Genomic DNA, 14,175 nt, shown 5'->3' on the forward strand with positions numbered 1-14,175 from the left:
ACTATTAAAACAGAGTACTAAAATTAGACCAAGATCTTAGACCTCGTGGTCAACCAGAGCCACAGTTCGAATCACATGTAGATAATTTCTGAATAATCTATATCCATGTGTTAAACAAAGACTAAGAACCAACCTCTTTCTCCAGCCAGTTAAAGAGTTCACAGAGGGCAACAGCATCTTTAATCTGTGCAAATAACAGAGACATTTTTTAAAGTTATTACTGAAAATCAGATGGGCAGATTCAAAGCCCAGCCCTGATGTGATACTGAGAGGGCTGCACTTACAGGACTACAGACCATCAGCCACCAGGGCTTTACATGCAGGCATTCCCTGTGAACAAGTGTGCAGCAACGTCCACTATGGGGAAAGGGCTCCCCTGCTGTTGAGTAGTTCAGGCACAATCAGGAAGGGGCCCACCTCAGAGCACACAGGAGCACCCTCAGAGGGGTCATTCCTGTACTACTGGAGCAGGAAAGACAGGCCACTGTCAAAAGCCGTCTCTGGGCCCCAAATCTTTCTAGATCCACTGCCGGCCTTGAAACACAAACTTAGGCCTCTTCAGAGGCTTCACCTTCATCATCACCATCACCTACACTATCATCATCAATCTCCTTTTGTGTTTTATGTTATATTATGTAAAGATCTAGCCCATCCAGTATTGTATTTCATTCTCTCATTAACTCTGGAAAGCTCAGAGAAGTTCCCACCTTGTGCCAGGCTCAAGGCCACACAGCAGGTGAGGGAGCTAGGCCTTCTGACCACCATGCATCCTCTCTTCTGCACAGGCTGCTTTACTCACGTGAGCTCTCCTCATGCCTTCTGATTCAGCAGAATTCTTCACAGCTTTGGCGATGCAGATGGGGGTGTAAGGCATACAGCAGCGATGATCCTGGGGCGAAAGGCAGTCATGGGAAATCGAGTCTGGCTCCACTCACCCAAGACCAAGGCTATCGCCTCTCCACCCAGCACAGCACACTTAAGACAAATCATTGGAAGAGCTCCCACTCAGGACCCACCCAGCTGTCCCCTGGGGCACGAAGACCTGCCCTTTTTGGTTGGTGACTCTGAACATGGCAAAAGGTGCTTGAGCTCATCCAAAAACATAAAGTGAAAACATAAAACAAGTTATTTCTCGTCTATCCCCCACCCCGTAGCTTTTTGAGACTGCTGGCTGCCAGCCATCAGAGAGATACGGCTTTTCAAACCTCCAAGGTCATGGTCAGAGTTCACTAACAGATCAAAGCTTGACCGAAACAACCCCTTTCTGGCTGCACAAAGGAGGCTTTTTCCCACTGTCTAGGGACGCACATGACAGATGAGGGGGGAGGGGAGGCTCCTGCTCCTTCCCGCCTCCTGCTCAGGGATCAGCTACTGTTAAAGGTCTGATCTTAAAGGGCCGGGGAAGAGCCTTCCCAATTTGAAAACAAGTTAGAATCCAGCCCTGTGTTACAGGGAAGGGGGGAGGAATTTTGCACCACCTTGAACTTGCACTAGCACAGAGCTTCTCAAAGGGCTTTCTCTCTCTCCACTCTCCTTGCTCCCTCTCTCGGAGATACCTACCCATCATGAGACAAAGGCAGGCATGACCCCCAAGGAGGTAAAGCTCTGAGCAACTATGTCATGCAGTGTGACAGTGATGGGTGCAATGGCAGGCCAGGCCTGGGTTCCTCCCAGGACGGCCCACTGCTTAGTGAAGGAGAGAGGCCCGGGGTAGGACAGTCAAAAAAGCTACAACTCCTTAGGTAGGTTTATTCCTAGGTATTTTATTCTTTTTGTTGCAATGGTAAATGGGAGTGTTTTCTTAATTTCACTTTCAGATTTTTCATCATTAGTGTATAAGAATGCCAGAGATTTCTGTGCATTAATTTTGTGTCCTGCTACTTTACCAAATTCATTGATTAGCTCTAGTAGTTTTCTGGTAGCATCTTTAGGATTCTCTATGTATAGTATCATGTTATCAACCTGTATGCAGAAAATTATAAGACACTGATGAAAGAAATTAAAGATGACACAAACAGATGGAGAGATATACCATGTTCTTGGACTGGAAGAATCAACATTGTGAAAATGACTCTACTACCCAAAGCAATCTACAGATTCAATGCAATCCCTATCAAACTACCACTGGCATTTTTCACAGAACTAGAACAAAAAATTTCACAATTTGTATGGAAACACAAGAGACCCCAAATAGCCAAAGCAATCTTGAGAATGAAAAATGGAGCTGGAGGAATCAGGCTCCCTGACTTCAGACTATATTACAAAGCTACAGTAATCAAGACACTATGGTACTGGCACAAAAACAGAAAGATAGATCAATGGAACAGGATAGAAAGCCCAGAGATAAACCCACGCACATATGGTCACCTTATCTTTGATAAAGGAGGCAAGAATATACAGTGGAGAAAAGACAGCCTCTTCAATAAGTGGTGCTGGGAAAACTGGACAGGTACATGTAAAAGTATGAAATTAGAACACTCTCTAACACCATGCACAAAAATAAACTCAAAATGGATTAAAGACCTAAATGTAAGGCCAGACACTATCAAACTCTTAGAGGAAAACATAGGCAGAACACTCTATGACATAAATCACAGCAAGATCCTTTTGGACCCACCTCCTAGAGAAATGGAAGTAAAAACAAAAATAAACAAATGGGACCTAATGAAACTTAAAAGCTTTTGCACAGCAAAGGAAACCATAAACAAGACCAAAAGACAACCCTCAGAATGGGAGAAAATATTTGCAAATGAAGCAACTGACAAAGGATTAATCTCCAAAATTTATAAGCAGCTCATGCAGCTCAATAACAAAAAAACAAACAACCCAATCCAAAAATGGGCAGAAGACCTAAATAGCCATTTCTCCAAAAAAGATATACAGATTGCCAACAAACACATGAAAGAATGCTCAACATCATTAAGCATTAGAGAAATGCAAATCAAAACTACAGTTTGATATCATCTCACACCGGTCAGAATGGCCATCATCAAAAAACTCTAGAAACAATAAATGCTGGAGAGGGTGTGGAAAAAAGGGAACACTCTTGCACTGTTGTTGAGAATGTAAATTGATACAGCCACTATGGAGAACAGTATGGAGGTTCCTTAAAAATCTACAAATAGAACTACCATATAACCCAGCAATCCCACTACTGGTCATATACCCTGAGAAAACCATAATTCAAAACGTCATCAGAGACGGGCGTGGGACGCTGGGGCTGCCGCTGTCGCCGCCAAGAAGCCTGTGTCCGAGCGCAGGTCACTGTCCACACCGCCCTTCCGGGAGTCTGTGCAGCCCGCCACTGCCGGGGTCCCGGGATCCAGGGGCAGCTTCCCTGGGAGAACGCACGGCGCGCCTCGGGCAGGTGCAACGTCACGCCAGCCTCTGCTGCTGCAGGCTCGCCCCGCACTCCGTGCCCCTCCCTCCCGCCCGGCCTGAGTGAGCCAGAGTCCCTGAAGAGGCTGCTCCTTTAACCCCATCCTGTCTGAGCGAAGAACAGACGCCCTCCGGCAACCTACACGCAGAGGCGGGGCCAAATCCAAAGCTGAGACCCAGGAGCTGTGAGAACAAAGAAGAGAAAGGGAAACCTCTCCCAGCAGCCTCAGAAGCAGCGGATTAAAGCTCCACAATCAACTTGATGTACCCTGCATCTGTAGAATACATGAATAGACAACAAATCATCCCAAATTGAGGAGCCAGGAGTCAGTGCTGTGCCTCTGAGGTGGGAGAGCCAACTTCAGGACACTGGTCCACAAGAGACCTCCCAGCTCCACATAATATCAAACGGCGAAAATCTTCCAGAGATCTCCATCTCAACACCAGCACCCAGCTTCACTCAACGACCAGCAAGCTACAGTGCTGGACACCCTATGCCAAACAACTAGCAAGACAGGAACACAATGCCACGCATTAGCAGAGAGGCTGCCTAAAATCATAAAAAGTCCGCAGACACCCCAAAACACACCACCAGACGTGGACCTGCCCACCAGAAAGACAAGATCCAGCCTCATCCACCAGAACACAGGCACTAGTCCCCTCCACCAGGAAGCCTACACAACCCACTAAACCAACCTTAGCCACTGGGGACAGACACCAAAAACAACGGGAACTACGAACCTGCAGCCTGCAAAAAGGAGACCCCAAACACAGTAACATAAGCAAAATGAGAAGACAGAAAAACACACAGCAGGAGAAGGAGCAAGATAAAAACCCACCAGACCTAACAAATGAAGAGGTAATAGGGAGTCTACCTGAAAAAGAATTCAGAATAATGATGGTAAAGATGATCCAAGATTCTATTTCCCAGATCCAAAATCTTGGAAATAGAATAGACAAAATGCAAGAAACAGTTAACAAGGACCTAGAAGAACTAAAGATGAACCAAGCATCGATTAAAAACACAATAAATGAAATAAAAAATATTCTAGATGGGATCAATAGCAGAATAACTGAGGCAGAAGAACGGATAAGTGAGGTGGAAGATAAAATAGTGGAAATAACTGCTGCAGAGCAAAATAAAGAAAAAAGAATGAAAAGAACAGAGGACAGTCTCAGAGACCTCTGGGACAACATTAAATGCACCAACATTCGAATTATAGGGGTTCCAGAAGAAGAAGACAAAAAGAAAGGGACTGAGAAAATATTTGAAGAGATTATAGTTGAAAACTTCCCTAATATGGGAAAGGAAATAGTTAATCAAGTCCAGGAGGCACAGAGAGTCCCATACAGAATAAATCCAAGGAGAAATATGCCAAGACACATATTAATCAAACTGTCAAAAATTAAACACAAAGAAATCATATTAAAAGCAACAAGACAAAAACAACAAATAACACACAAGGGAATCCCCATCAGGTTAACAGCTGATCTCTCAGCAGAAACTCTACAAGCCAGAAGGGAGTGGCAGGACATAATTAAAGTGATGAAGGAGAAAAACCTGCAACCAAGATTACTCTACCCAGCAAGGATCTCATTCAGATTTGATGGAGAAATTAAAATGTTTACAGACAAGCAAAAGCTGAGAGAGTTCAGCACCACCAAACCAGCTTTACAACAAATGCTAAAGGAACTTCTGTAGGCAAGAAACACAACAGAAGGGAAAGACCTACAATAACGAACCCAAAACAATTAAGAAAATGGGAATAGGAACATACATATCGATATTTACCTTCAATGTAAATGGACTAAATGCTCCCACCAAAAGACACAGATTGGCTGAATGGATACAAAAACAAGACCCATATATATGCTGTCTACAAGAGACCCACTTCAGACCTAGAGACACATACAGACTGAAAGTAAGGGGATGGAAAAAGATATTCCATGCAAATGGAAACCAAAAGAAAGCTGGAGTAGCAATTCTCATATCAGACAAAATAGACTTTAAAAGAAAGACTACTAGAAGAGACAAAGAAGGACACTACATAATGATCAAGGGATCGATCCAAGAAGAAGATATAACAATTGTAAATATTTATGCACCCAACATAGGAGCACCTCAATACATAAGGCAAATACTAACAGCCATAAAAGGAGAAATCGACAGTAACACAATCATAGTAGGGGACTTTAACACCACACTTTCACCAATGGACAGATCATCCAAAATGAAAATAAATAAGGAAACACAAGTTTTAAATGATACATTAAACAAGATGGACTTAATTGATATTTATAGGACATTCCATCCAAAAACAACAGAATACACATTTTTCTCAAGTGCTCATGGAACATTCTCCAGGATAGATCATATCTTGGGTCACAAATCAAGCCTTGGTAAATTTAAGAAAATTGAAATCGTGTGAAGTATCTTTTCCGACCACAATGCTATGAGACTAGATATCAATTACAGGAAAAGAGCTGTAAAAAATACAAACACATGGAGGCTAAACAATACACTACTTAATAACGAAGTGATCACTGAAGAAATCAAAGGGGAAATTAAAAAATACCTAGAAACAAATGACAATGGAGACACGACGACCCAAAACCTATGGGATGCAGCAAAAGCAGTTCTAAGAGGGAAGTTTATAGCAATACAATCCCACCTTAAGAAACAGGAAACATCTCGAATAAACAACCTAACCTTGCACCTAAAGCAATTAGAGAAAGAAGAACAAAAACATCCCAAAGTTAGCAGAAGGAAAGAAATCATAAAAATCAGATCAGAAATAAATGAAAAAGAAATGAAGGAAATGATAGCAAAGATCAATAAAACCAGAAGCTGGTTCTTTGAGAAGATAAACAAAATTGATAAACCATTAGCCAGACTCATCAAGAAAAAAAGGGAGAAGACTCAAATCAATAGAATTAGAAATGAAAAAGGAGAAGTAACAACTGACACTGCAGAAATACAAAAGATCATGAGAGATTACTACAAGCAACTCTATGCCAATAAAATGGACAACTTGGAAGAAATGGATAAATTCTTAGAAATGCACAACCTGCCAAGACTGAATCAGGAAGAAATAGAAAATATGAACAGACCAATCACAAGCACTGAAATTGAAACTGTGATAAAATATCTTCCAACAAACAAAAGCCCAGGACCAGATGGCTTCACAGGCGAATTCTATCAAGCATTTAGAGAAGAGCTAACACCTATCCTTCTCAAACTCTTCCAAAATATAGCAGAGGGAGGAACACTCCCAAACTCATTCTACGAGGCCACCATCACCTTGATACCAAAACCAGACAAGGATGTCACAAAGAAACAAAACTACAGGCCAATATCACTAATGAACATAGATGCAAAAATCCTCAACAAAATACTAGCAAACAGAATCCAACAGCACATTAAACGGATCATACACCATGATCAAGTGGGGTTTATTCCAGGAATGCAAGGATTCTTCAATATACGCAAATCAATCAACGTGATACACCATATTAACAAATTGAAGGAGAAAAACCATATGATCATCTCAATAGATGCAGAGAAAGCTTTCGACAAAATTCAACACCCATTTATGATAAAAACCCTGCAGAAAGTAGGCATAGAGGGAACTTTCCTCAACATAATAAAGGCCATATATGACAAACTCACAGCCAGCATCGTCCTCAATGGTGAAAAACTGAAACCATTTCCACTAAGATCAGGAACAAGACAAGGTTGCCCACTCTCACCACTCTTATTCAACATAGTTTTGGAAGTTTTAGCCACAGCAATCAGAGAAGAAAAGGAAATAAAAGGAATCCAAATCGGAAAAGAAGAAGTAAAGCTGTCACTGTTTGCAGATGACATGATACTATACACAGAGAATCCTAAAGATGCTACCAGAAAACTACTAGAGCTAATCCATGAATTTGGTAAAGTTGCAGGATACAAAATTAATGCACAGAAATCTCTGGCATTCCTATATACTAATGATGAAAAATCTGAAAGTGAAATCAAGGAAACACTCCCATTTACCATTGCCACAAAAAAGAATAAAATATCTAGGAATAAACCTACCTAAGGAGACAAAAGACCTGTATGCAGAAAATTATAAGACACTGATGAAAGAAATTAAAGATGACACAAACAGATGGAGAGATATACCATGTTCTTGGACTGGAAGAATCAACATTGTGAAAATGACTCTACTACCCAAAGCAATCTACAGATTCAATGCAATCCCTATCAAACTACCACTGGCATTTTTCACAGAACTAGAGCAAAAATTTCACAATTTGTATGGAAACACAAAAGACCCCGAATAGCCAAAGCAATCTTGAGAACGAAAAACGGAGCTGGAGGAATCAGGCTCCCTGACTTCAGACTATACTACAAGGCTACAGTAATCAAGACAGTATGGTACTGGCACAAAAACAGAAAGATAGATCAATGGAACAGGATAGAAAGCCCAGAGATAAACCCACGGACATATGGTCACCTTATCTTTGATAAAGGAGGCAGGAATGTACAGTGGAGAAAGGACAGTCTCTTCAATAAGTGGTGCTGGGAAAACTGGACAGGGACATGTAAAAGTATGAGATTAGATCACTCCCTAACACCATACACAAAAATAAGCTCAAAATGGATTAAAGACCTAAATGTAAGGCCAGACACTATCAAACTCTTAGAGGAAAACATAGGCAGAACACTCTATGACATAAATCACAGCAAGATCCTTTTGGACCCACCTCCTAGAGAAATGGAAATAAAGACAAAAATAAACAAATGGGACCTAATGAAACTTAAAAGCTTTTGCACAGCTAAGGAAACCATAAACAAGACCAAAAGACAACCCTCAGAATGGGAGAAAATATTTGCAAATGAAGCAACTGACAAAGGATTAATCTCCAAAATTTATAAACAGCTCATGCAGCTCAATAACAAAAAAACAAACAACCCAATCCAAAAATGGGCAGAAGACCTAAATAGACATTTCTCCACAGAAGATATACAGACTGCCAACAAACACATGAAAGGATGCTCAACATCTTTACTCATTAGAGAAATGCAAATCAAAACTACAATGAGATATCATCTCACACCAGTCAGAATGGCCATCATCAAAAAATCTAGAAACAATAAATGCTGGAGAGGGTGTGGAAAAAAGGGAACACTCTTGCACTGCTGGTGGGAATGTGAATTGGTACAGCCATTATGGAGAACGGTATGGAGGTTCCTTAAAAAACTACAAATAGAACTACCATATGACCCAGCAATCCCACTACTGGGCATATACCCTGAGAAAACCATAATTCAAAAAGAGACATGTACCAAAATGTTCATAGCAGCCCTATTTACAATAGCCCGGAGGTGGAAACAACCTAAGTGTCCATCATCGGATGAATGGGTAAAGAAGATGTGGCACATATATACAATGGAATATTACTCAGCCATAAAAAGAAACGAAATTGAGCTATTTGTAATGAGGTGGATGGACCTAGAGTCTGTCATACAGAGTGAAATAAGTCAGAAAGAGAAAGACAAATACTGTATGCTGACACATATATATGGAATTTAAGAAAAAAAAATGTCATGAAGAACATAGGGGTAAGACAGGAATAAAGACACAGACCTACTAGAGAATGGACTTGAGGATATGGGGAGGGGGAAGGGTAAAAAAAAAAAAAAAAAAGTCATGTACCAAAATGTTCATTGCAGCTCTATTTACAATAGCCAGGACATGGAAGCAACCTAAGTGTCCATCAACAGATGAATGGATAAAGAAGATGTGGCACATATACACAATGGAATATTATTCAGCCATAAAAAGAAATGAAATTGAGTTATTTGTAGTGAGGTGGATGGACCTAGAGTCTGTCATACAGAGTGAAGTAAGTCAGAAAGAGAAAATCAAATACCATATGCTAACACATATATATGGAATCTAAGGGGAAAAAAAAAAGGTCATGAAGTACCTAGGGGTAAGACGGGAATAAAGACACAGACCTACTAGAACATGGAGGGGCAAGGGTAAGCTGTGACAAAGTGAGAGAGTGGCATGGGCATATATACACTACCAAACGTAAAATAGATAGCTAGTGGGAAGCAGCCACATAGCACAGGGAGATCAGCTCGGTGCTTTGTGACCACCTAGAGGGGTGGGATAGGGAGGGTGGGAGGGAGGGAGACGCAAGAGGGAAGAGATGTGGGAACATACGTATATGTATAACTGATTCACTTTGTTATAAAGCAGAAACTAACACACCACTGTAAAGCAATTATACTCCAATAAAGATGTTAAAAAAAAAAAAAAAAGGCTACAACTAAGGTGCCTTGAACTCCTGTGCCAGGCCTCAGTTAAAATGAGGGGGAAGGTGTCAGCTGCTTAGCACCACCCAGCAGGGGCTCAGTCAAGGGCAGGGCTATCAGTATCATTTGATCTTTGACAAATCCCCAACTCCCAAAGCCTCCCTGGGCCTCAGGTCTCCTTAACTATGAAATGTGGTGGGAGAGGTGGGTGTAGAGTAGTGTCTCCCAAACTTCAGATACTCTCATACCACCTGCACAGGTCTTACCCTAGCTGCTACCCCCTGGACCCTTATTTACTAAGACTTTTCTTTAGACTATCTTTGAATCAACATAGGTTACTGAACTCAACTCTCTCTTAAGAAACAATTTTTATAATATATGGTTTCATATGCTAATCATATTTTTTTCTAGTACACACTAAAACACTTTTTTTATAGTTGATATACAGTATTATATTAAGTGCGAGGTATACAACATAGTGATTCATAATTTTTAAAGGTTAAATTCCATTCAAAGTTATTATAAAATACTGGCTATATTCCCTGCGCTATACAATATATCCTTGTAGCTTATTTATGTTATACATAGTAGTCTATACCTCTTAATCCCATATCCCTGTCTTGCCCCTACCCTCTTCCCTCTCCCCACTGGTAACCACTAGTTCATTCTCTGTAACTGTTAAAACGCTTTTAAAACAGAGACATTTAAATAAACCTAAGTATGAATGTGTACCACCTAAAATCATCTCTCATGTCACGTTTTGGAAAACACAGAACTCAATGGGTTCTAAAAGCCTCACACTCCAGCCCAAAGGGCTCATCCAGGGAGACGACACCTCTGACCCAACAGCCAGTTCTGGAAATCTGCCTGAACAACCTCTGCTTCAAAGACAAGCCGCACGATGCCAGGACTGGAAAGGGCCTGGCAGCTGGAGCGGCAGGTTTAGACGGGTCTCTGGGGCTACCAACCTTGGGGATGGCCTCGCTCATGGCATAGCTGGCCTTGTCGCTGACCCACACCTTCTCCCTCGGGGAGAGGCTGGCGCACAGGGTCTTGAGCTCGCTCAGGATGGACTTGTAGGGAAGCACCTGGATTCTGTACTCAGCTTCCAGGCCCAAGTCAAGCAGCAGGTGCTCCTTCACGCTGGGGGCGTCTGTGCGGTCGCCATCAATGAAGAGCCTGCAGAGGGGCCAGAGGTGAGGTGACAGGAAAGGCAGGCACAGGAGTGAGAGGACGAGAACACGGACCCACACACAAGCAATAGGCTCTACCTCCCGGCATCCAAACCAAGCAGTCTCTCTTTCCTCCATGCCTTTCGCAACTCCTGCTCCCCAAACTGCGTTCCCTGCCCTGTGCATGCTGTCACCTTCCACCCCACCCCCCAAGCCAGGACCTGGGCACTGTCCTCCTTGAGGCTCCTCCTGCCCTCCTACACTGAGATCTTTGAACCTATAGCCTAAACACCCCTCAAACCTCTCCAGCTTTCACTGTAGCCTGGCCCAGTCGCTGCCCAGGTTCAGGTCACTACCGTCTCTCACTTGGATCAGTGCCACAGCCGCCTAACTGGCCTCCCTGCCTCCAGTCTTCCCCATCCACCCTATCTTTTGCAGCAATCATAATTCACCCCGTAATTTCACTCCAATCATAACATCCTTTATGATTTACAAGCCTGACCATGTAGTTCCGTGTGAAAAACTCATTCAGTAGCTCTGCAGCATCCTCAGGACAAGAGTCCCAGGCTCCTGAACCTGGCTCACAAGGCCTTCCTTATGGGGGCCCTGCCCACCAGCCAGCTTCCCACTCCAGGTTCCAACCACACTGGACCACTCTGGGTCCTCCACGCACACTGTGCTCTCTCCTGCCCGGAGCCTCTGAAAATGCTGCTTCCCCTGCTTAGATCACCGTTCCTCTTCCTCCTCGCCCCCCACTCACCTAGCTAACCCACATGCACCCTTAATCTCTGACTCAATATTACTTTCCCCAAAAGCCTCCTCTGACCAGGTCAGACCCCTCCAATAACACCCGTACCCACCCCAATGACAAGTTAGTGCCCATTATGTGCCCAAATGCCCTCAGGAAACCTCTCATCTCTGCAACTCTAACCCAGGACCCTGTCTGTCTCATTCACCCCAACACCTAACAGAGACCCCAGCACATAACAGGCACTCAATAAATATGTTGTCTGAATGCAGAAAGCCATCCAAGTAAGAAGAGCAATGGCAGGTTGGCCACAAGCAGCAGTTTAAAAGATAAACTGACAAGGCACAGCTCAGGGGGGTTTTCTGTGTCACTTCTGACCTTCCAAATGACTGGGTCTATTTGCATCGTGGACCCAGGATTGTATAACAGAGCCCATATTCCCCTTGGCATTGGCTGCTAGGAAACCTGGAATCAAATGTACGGCCTGAACAAGACTTTGCAGCAGGAATTCTGTGAACTAGCCTCACTCTCTCCAGTTTTGTTCTGATGTCCTCGACCACCTTTTTTTTTTTATCTCCTAGTACTACAGAGACTTTCAGAGATTTCAAATCATTTTCAGGATTAAAAGAGAGGCAGGATATAAATAAATATCTACTGTTAAGGAAGACAAGAAGGGGAAGGAAGAGAGGCAGGAAAGGGAAAGGGCAGGAGAAAAGCAGCGTACTAGCGCACGTCAGGCCCGAGACTGGCGGGCCTGGGCCAGACGGGGGTGACTGGGGCTCCGAGGAGCTGTGGGGAAGGACTTTCAGGCGCAGGGCCGGCACTCACATGATGGTCTCTAGTCCTATGATTGCATAGGAGAAAAATACTGGATTGTGCTCCACATCTGATCCTCGGAGATTGAACAGCCCTGAAAAAAAAAAAATCCTGTCACCTGCCTGAGTGAGAGTTTAAGGGGTAGGTTGTAGAGCAAGGGAAGAGCTTCCACTCGCTAGGGAAGGACTGGGTGGCATCTCTCAGAGAAGCTGGGAGCCTCACTTCCTGGTCCCACCTCTGAGCTGCAGTTGCTCATATCCGCCAAATGATGGCACCAGAACTGTTTCTTACGCTACCACATCACCATCCCGAGAAGGGGATGGAAGAGTTATTAGTCAGAAAACCCAACAAATGCCCTCCAGACAAGAGTTGAAATGGTCCACCTGGCAGTGACCTGCCAGGCCTAGCAGGCCTGACGTGCCACAGAAAAACGCTCTGGCACTCCCAAATACAGGGGAGGGAGCCAAGCACTCGCTCCCTTCTGAGGGGAACGACCTAGAGTAGAAAAACTGAGACCCACCCATGAGGGAGGCCAGATGAGGCCCTCTGTGCAAGGGTCAAGAGCCCCAGGAAGGCGGGGCTTCCCGGCAGAGGAACAAAAGCAGTGAGTCAGCGGTGCTCCGGCCCACAAATGAAACCCGAGCCTGCGGCCCACCCGGAACCACGGCTGGGTGGAGGACCTGCCTTGGCCAGTGTCAGGGGGTCTAGTGAGGTCACAGAGTGTTGGAGAAACTATAGGGACCAGCAGAGAGCACAGCTCTCGTCCGAGGACTTCCAGCTGCCTAATGCTTGCTCTACTGAGGATCAGAGTGCAGAGAAGACCCTGGCGTAAAAAGCACTGCCTCTGTTTTAAAATCATGGCTTCGCAAAGTAAAGCAATGAGGCAACATGTTTTACCTATCAGACCAAACTAGCACTCTTTCAAAATGACAGCACCTGGGGCTGGCGAGGGTGTGGCGAGAGGGGTGTACTCATACACCGCTGTGCAACCTTTCCGGCAGGTACATGGCAAAATGGTCAAAAGCCCTGCCATGCATACACCCTCTAATCCATAACACCACCTCTAAAGCCAACCAGAAGTTGGAAGAAAATTATCAGAAACTAAGACATGGATTGTGATGCACCAAGACTTTGATGGATGTAACAAAATCACAAGAAAATTGGAAATTACTCAAAGGGCATATGTAGGGGAATGGCTAAGTAAATTATGATACAACCATATGATGAGATATTTTATATTCACTTAAAATTATGCTTATGTATGCTTAGAGTATCCCGATACACTGGAAAAAATCTAGCTACAAAATTACATATTTGCAGAATGTTAACTGTAATTCTCTGTGTGTAAGAAAATTATAGGTGATTTTTTTTCTTCTTTCTACTTCCTCTGCACTTTCCAGGTTTTCCGCAATGGAAATGTGTGTCTTTTTAATAATAAAGGAGAGAAATTAGCTTTATATGTTATTTTCTCTGACGTTAAAGTTATTTAGTTAACTAGGGATATAAATCACTGACACTCTTGACAAAGTTTGGACCTGGGGATTAGAGAGCTAGGACACTGTGCAGTAAGCTTTCTTTCTCTAGTGAGAAAAATCAAAGGATAAGGCAGTGCCTTGTCTCAGGTACCCTGGGTCAAATCCAGTCAGAAAATAGCAGACAATAAGAAGATTCCTTCAGGCTCTAGAAGGCACTGAACAATTCCATGGGGATAGTTTAAGGTCTAAAGATTAAAAAACTGCTATTGTACCAAA

General features: G+C 43.4%; 1 protein-coding gene across 3 annotated transcripts in view; it reads right to left on the reverse strand.

Moving 5' to 3' along the window:
• XPNPEP1 (X-prolyl aminopeptidase 1) overlaps positions 1-14,175 on the reverse strand; it is a 61,208-nt gene that overhangs the window by 13,822 nt on the left and 33,211 nt on the right. For all 3 annotated transcript variants that reach the window (XM_082641526.1, XM_082641527.1, XM_082641525.1), the window contains 4 exons: positions 12,437-12,518; positions 10,657-10,867; positions 800-889; positions 134-184 (listed from right to left, as the gene is read on the reverse strand). In XM_082641526.1, coding sequence (XP_082497652.1) covers positions 134-184; positions 800-889; positions 10,657-10,867; positions 12,437-12,518 — 434 coding nt within the window. The remainder of the gene's footprint in view (positions 1-133; positions 185-799; positions 890-10,656; positions 10,868-12,436; positions 12,519-14,175) is intronic.

Source organism: Mesoplodon mirus, assembly GCF_964341445.2.
Source record: "Mesoplodon mirus genome assembly, chromosome: 2".
NCBI lineage: Eukaryota > Metazoa > Chordata > Mammalia > Artiodactyla > Ziphiidae > Mesoplodon > Mesoplodon mirus.